At 38.4% G+C, this 6,975-nt stretch overlaps 1 protein-coding gene and 1 pseudogene across 1 annotated transcript; both read right to left on the minus strand.

Moving 5' to 3' along the window:
• Positions 1 to 478: 478 nt before the first annotated feature.
• LOC21392634 (probable receptor-like protein kinase At2g23200) lies at positions 479 to 3,616 on the minus strand. The gene is made up of 2 exons (XM_024164896.1): positions 3,603 to 3,616; positions 479 to 2,656 (listed from the first exon to the last, which is right to left on the minus strand). Exons 1-2 carry the CDS (start codon positions 3,614 to 3,616, stop codon positions 655 to 657), a joined length of 2,016 nt encoding a protein of 671 aa, XP_024020664.1. The 3' UTR covers positions 479 to 654.
• Positions 3,617 to 4,994: 1,378 nt separating this feature from the next.
• On the minus strand, positions 4,995 to 5,941 carry LOC112091383 (annotated as a pseudogene).
• Positions 5,942 to 6,975: the final 1,034 nt, after the last annotated feature.

A 6,975-nucleotide genomic window follows, 5' to 3' on the forward strand; every position in this document is an offset into this window, starting at 1 on the left:
CACTAAAATTCCGGCAGTACCTGTACTTGTATAAACAAGTTCTCTTTATGTTGCATTTTGAATTTTTGCTAAAGCTGAATGCATATTTCAAGTGTCATTCCACCTCTTTCATGTCCGGTGTCTTTCCTAAAACAATAATGAACAATATATATATATATATATATACATATATATATTATATGTTTTACCTTGTAAATATGCAATAGTGACAATAGGTAGAAACACTCGAGATATTTCCCAAAGAACCAGTCATCTCATGCACCTACCATAATTAATTAATTATAACAAGGATAAGCACATTGACAATAGGTAGCAACACTCGGACATTAAAGGTCACGGCTGTACTATATTCTGAAAGGTATAAGATATTAAAGTAAACTTTTTCTTTAAAAATAAAAAAAAAAATTATGCCTCGCCTGAGGATGGATCACTAGAATTCCTTGATGAATTGAAGCATTCATATGGAATAAGACGTATACATAAAGCGATGCTGGAAAAGTAAAATAGAAATTGATGAACAAATTGCTAAAGCTTTTGTTCCCCTAAACAAAGTATATAGTAATGTAAACAACAAATTGGCCATACCAAGATACATAAAGCATTAGATTGACTCATATTACTATTTTAGTTAACTAATTTCTCCCAGGAACGTTATCAAGACGGATCAAAATTAGAACTCCTTCCTATGAGCACAAGATCATCTCCCTCTTCAATTATATTACGAGAAGGCAAACTTCCGACACGAGACAACTCCAAGAAAGCATTTGTTCCACTTCCACTATCTTCAGGTAGTCCTCTTGGCACCTCTGCTTTCTGAAGCTGCAAAGCATAATTCAAATCCCACAACACATCAATCATTGCTGGCCTGTCAGCCCCATTTCTGCTCAGACACTTCTCGACTGTTTCGCCGAATTTTCGTAATGAATTTGGACTAATTTCACGCATCAGAGAAGGATCCACAATTTTCTCAAGCTGACCTTTCTTGTGCCAATACATTCCCCACTCAGCCAAATTGACCTCCTCAATCTTTTGTGACTTGATAATGGCAGGCCTTCCACAAAGCACTTCTAGGAGTACCACACCAAACGAGTAAACATCAGATTTATCTGTGAACTGAAGGGTTGTGAGGTATTCGGGATCCAGATAACCAAAGCTACCTTTGATTCCAATGCTAAAGTGATCAGGGTCAAGAGGACCCGATTTCGAAAGACCGAAATCAGCAACTTTGGCAGTGAAATGTTCACCGAGCAAGATGTTTGTTGACTTGACATCTCGATGGACAATTCCCACGTTTGGCCCGGTGTGAAGGTAATGAAGTCCGGTTGCTGCATCAATGCAGATTTCAAGCCTTTGGCTCCAGCAAATTCGGGGTCTTGAAGATGATGAACTATTGATGGTGAATGCAGACTCATCATAGATATGATCTCTGAGAGTCCCCTTCTCCATGAACTCATAAATAAGTATCATCTCCGCCCCCTCGTTGCAGTACCCAATTAAGGAAACAAGATGGCGATGACGGATTTTGGACAAGATCATGATCTCCGTTTCAAATTCCAGTAAGCCCTGGCCATGCTTTGGGTCGCTTCTTTTCACAGCCACTTTTAGGCCACTCCTTAGAGTTCCCTCATAGACCTTACCAAATCCACCTTCACCAATCAACAATTTTGGATCGAAACCGCGAGTGGCATGCAGTATCTCATCTAAACCCATCTTTAACTTGAGGTTGCAATTTGGAAGAGAGGAAATTCTTGATGCGTTTCTCATATATGAGAAGCCATCAGTTTCAGCATGCTTTGCTTTCTTGCATTTGAATCCCAACAGTCCTACTGCAACAACAAAAACTATACCAGAAGCGCTACAAACTGAACCAACTATAATAGGTCGATTATCCTTTGGTTTGTCCAACGTTGGAGGAGTAAAGTTCTTTTCCTCAATTAGCTCCATATTCTCTAGACCGTTCAAAAAGGCCGTTTTCACATAAGATTCCTCTAAAGTGCTTATGCCTATTCTCAGAAACCCTGAACTTTCAGAGTCAACAACAAAATCATGGTAAAATGGAACCGACCGACTTAAATTGCCAGGTTCGACCTTAAAAGTGAACTTGCTATCAATATGTAAACTGAAATCGGTAATTGTAGCAACTGATATGGAAAGAATGTCACAAAAATGCACACGAACCAGATATCTAGCATTTATACTCACATTGAAATGCCATGTCACATTTTCTCTGGTGCTATTGTCCTCCAACACTTTGCAGGTCTTGTAGACGAATTCCGGGGCAATATTCTTATTTCCTTCCTCCATAAAGTCATAGTAGATCTCAGTACTTGAAGAGCGGTTGTTTTTCGCTGACCCTTTTGGGTAAAGATAATCGTCGTCAGGAATCCAATTCCGCCATAGGTTGTCATACTTCTTTTGCCCTCCAACATTGATCCTGTGAACTGTATGCAAAGCATTAGACAGCAACCCAGAGAAAGAAACACTCTTACCCTCATGAGTAACAAGCGTAGCATTATCCCTTGTTATGTTTGTGGCAAAGAACACTTCTATGGCGTTCACAAAAGCAAACGATGTTCCTAGAGGTATGAAGTAGATACAAAACTCGTTGCTTTTGTTGACGGTGAGAAGAAACTCCTTGACCAAAGGAGAGTTACCACTATTTTGAAGCGAGAAGTTTTAGAGCAAAAGAGATCTGATAGAAGTTGAAACATTGAAAAAAGCATCACCCAGATTAGTCTTCCCCGACTTGAACACATGAAAAAAGTGAAGGCGCATAATGTGCGTGCCGTTTTCGGTTATCGAAAACTTATAACCGAAAGGGCGTGTGGAAAATCTTGCCGTTTTGTAGAGAAGAGTTGTGTTTGGTGATGTGTTTTTGTGTTTGATAGTCTTGCTTCGTCCAATGGAGAAATTAGTGTCCCTTGAAAACTTCTGTCCGTTTACATCATCAACAAAATCGGAGTTTGAGCCACAATTGACAAAGTATTTAGTGGGGCTTAGATAATCTGATGAGGCAAGTGAAGGAGAATAGAGTTGGAAGAGGAAGAGAGGAAGGAAAATGCTCGAGAAAAACTGAATCGTTTCCATGGAAAATTAGCAGGAAATATTACCAGCAATTTGGCAATGAAAAATTGCATATGATTTTATATGGGAGAAGTAGAAGGAAGACTTATAGTTGTTGACTTTTGACTTTTCTTTTACTTATTTGTAACCTTGGAAAGTTTGGATTGTCACGTGACCAACAGGGCAATAATTTGAACTGAAGATGAGCATGCTAGGAAGCTGGTCTCAAGATTCGAATTTCTCTTGAAATGTCCCCAAAAAAAAAAAAAAAGAAAAAAAAAAACCACTAGTCGATTTTTTTTTTTCTTCCATGGAAAATAGTCGTTTTTACTTTCGATCAAGTATAGCAATAATTAAACGTTGCTAACAGAAAAATATATATGTGAGTACTATATGAGTTGGAAAAGAAAAAGGAAAAAGAAAAAGAATATTCTCCAGGTAGTTATTGTCAACTTTCATCAATATGTAATGAATGGCAAGAACTCACACTTACCATTACAATTTACCATGTAGTTGATCGGATGAATAATATATATTGCCTCCAGTTGCGCATTGTTTCATTTTTTAAGGGGAATGTATTCTGTTTGGTATATTGAAGAAATATTTAGAAACTGAAAAACTAAACTGTTTGGGTAGAAAATGAAATTGTTGATTTGAGGTAATTTATTTGTTCTCATTCAAAAAGAAATAAATTAATCACCTCCAAGATACAATGAATTAACGAATTCTATAAATAGCAAGTTTACATAATTCCTTCAACTAGTAAGAAAAATTAAACTGAATATCATTTCGATTTGATGGTTACTATGTATAGTCAAATTTATTTAGCTCATTAGCAGTCTTGTCTGTTTACAAGCTCACATATTTAAAATAAAATTATGAGCTCATTTGGTTCACGCGTTTAAGTCAATGATTCTTATTCATTAGCGGAAATTTTGTGATAGAATTATTGATTGAAAATTTTTGAATTTAAATTTTTTGTGAGAGAAAAATAATATAGTATAATTTGAATTATAAGTTTAAAAACATTTATTAAATGGGCTCTATGTGTTTCAACAGTTGCATCTATTTGAGTCATGTGTTTCAACTCATATATCAATTCAAAAACAATGCATTTAGATGGTCAATTTTGTTATCTAGCAGACATTTAATTTTAACCATTATATCACTTATTTATGATCAATGGTCCATATTTAAAATTTTAAAGATACGATCGAAAAAGATAAGGCTTCCTCTACTTTCAACAATGCCTATGTTTAGGTTTCAAATGTTTTAATAGCAGTGAAAATTTGACAAAATATAGTTACGTAAAGTGCAAAGTGTTTTTATTTTCAAAGTTTTTGTTAGACAAATTTTAAAAATTCTCCTTGAACTTTATCATTTGTATCAACATGATCCCTGAATTTTAAAATGTATATATTGTGCTCTTCGAACTATGAACATGTCTCCAACTTTTCCTTCTTTGTCTGATTACGTTGACTTTTTTTTTTTTTTTAACGAAAATGCTTATAAGTTCTTCTGAACTTTTTCACTTGTGTCAACATGCTCACTAAACTTTAAAATGTACTTATTGTGCCCCCGAATTATGATACGTCTCTAATTTTTCTCCCTCTATCTTGATTCTATCAACTTTTTAAATGAAAAATGCTGATATGATCATTAAATTACTAATTATGTATGATATTGGGGTTCATTGAATGCTTTTCCCTAAAAAAAAAATAAGTAGGAGCCCGTTTTTTAAAAAATTAGGTGGTTAGACGTAATAAAGAAAAAACAAATGAGGAGCATATCTCTACAAGATAATAGGTTTGTTAATTTTTTTTTTTTCAAGAGGCCCATTGCCAATGAGCAAAAAATTTTATGAGGTAAACGGTGTAAGTAAGCCCTAATAACAATAATTAGTGAACAAACATAGAATTCAAAATTTGATTCTAGCTACTTACCATTACAAGGCCTTTGATAATTTGGTCAGTGTAATACTAAGGCTGCGACTCCTGCAAAGAAAGCAAATGATCAATCATGGTGTTCTTACTCTCTTTCCTACTCCGATGCTCGTGGATCAAACTCTGCAGAAAAGCGTCCGTCCTCTTCGCTAGCCTCTTGATTCTCTTCTCGTAACCTTCCGGAATCTAATTCAAATAGGCAAGAAATCGACTGGATTCCCGGCCCCACCTTTCTCGAAAACCTCCTTCATGATCTCCCGAAACTTCCTCGCCTCATCGTCGTTCGCCACGTCATCGCCGTAGTACCTCTTCCCGGCGATCATTGCCATTATGGTGTTCAACGTAAGGTCGGAAAACATCGACTTCAGCTCGACCTTCCCCGAACCTCGGAGGGAGTTTAGAGACATTCGGAGACGCAAGCGCTTCACATCGTCTCTTCGGAGGCCCCTAAAAACGTTAAGTCGCGATGAGGAGAAGATTTGAAGAGTGCCGATCTGGTGGAGATTGCGCCAGTGGTCGCCGTAAGGGGCGGAGCCGATTGTAGTTTGGTTATAGCTGACGTGCTTGGCCACGATGAGGGGAGGGGGGTCGGCAAGGATGACGTCGTTTTTGGTGAAGCATTCCTCGACGGCGGAGCGGGAGGAGACGACGACGACGAGACGAGAGCCTAACCGGAGGGAGAAAATGGTGCCGTATTTTTGGGAGAGGCGGTGGAAGCTGCGGTGGATGGGGGGTTTTAGGAGGTGGAGGTGGCCGATTACCGGGAGAGTCGGTGGGCTTGGTGGAAGATGCTTTTGTGGTTTGTTGGTTTGTTGGAAGAGCTTGAGATAAAATTAGGAGGATGATGAGAGATTAGTGTTGTCAAACGTGCCGTGTTGGGCCGGCACGGCACACTTGACCCCAGGCCCGTGACGGGCCTGGGCCGTGCCAGGCATGGCCTTGCACAGTGCAGGGCCGTGCCTGGGCCGGGCCTGAGAAGAAAAACTCAGGCCCGGTCCAAGCCCTAGTCCATAAGGGCCAGGGCCGGGCCTAGGCCCAGGCCCTTCACGAGTCGGCCCCGGCCCTTGTTTTTTTTTTTTTTAAATTTAATTAAAAAAATATCAAATGCCACAAAAGATGTGATTTTATTGAATTGATGTAATAGGAGTATACGTAAATGACTGGCTCGTTAAAAACCTTGCTAAGTAAAACCCGTGGGGAGATCGGGACAAAACCTTAGTGAAGGAAAAAAGAGTGCAGTAGCTAGGAATAGTAAATTACAAACCTAAGTGCTTCCAGAAGATTATGTTATTTCTAAGTTAGAAAAATATTCTTGCATCGAATCATCTGTGTATTGTTGTTTTCGTCTTCTGGCATCTTCTCAGTCTTTAACGCACATTAGTCCCTCCAAGATATCTGGATGCATTCTGCTTCTCTTCTCGTCAAGAATTCGGTTGCTTGCGCTAAAAGCTTGCTCCGATGCTACCGTTGACACTGGAGTTGTCAGAATGTCACGAGCTATTATGGACAGTGTTGGAAAACAATCTGTCTTGCTCTGCCACCACTGTAAGATGTCTAGTTTGTCGTCATCGATTACAAAATTTGCTTCAAAATATTTGACTAGTTCCGTAGACGCTTGTGTTAAGGACGATCCTGCCGTTTTCTCTTTCTTCTTCAAGAAACTCCACGATGATCCTTTAGGCCCCGAACTGGTAGTTGATGACGAAGTTCCATGTTCTTTTTGACCCGTGCTATATTTTGCTTCATACAAACTAAAAACTTTTTCTAACATTTTCTTAGCGTCAGTAATACTTAGTTGCATATCTATTTTTAAATTCTATGTGGTAGCAGTCATCAATGATTCAGTTCCATCTACTCCGCACCTAGGATCTAAAATGGTTGCCAATGCATATAACATAGGACAACCTAACCAATAACTTTTAAATTTATTTCCATTAAGTTAACTATATTTCCAAAAAGTTCTGTATCC

Source organism: Morus notabilis, unplaced genomic scaffold (genome assembly GCF_000414095.1).
Source record: "Morus notabilis unplaced genomic scaffold, ASM41409v2 Scaffold939, whole genome shotgun sequence".
NCBI classification, from domain to species: Eukaryota; Viridiplantae; Streptophyta; class Magnoliopsida; order Rosales; family Moraceae; genus Morus; species Morus notabilis.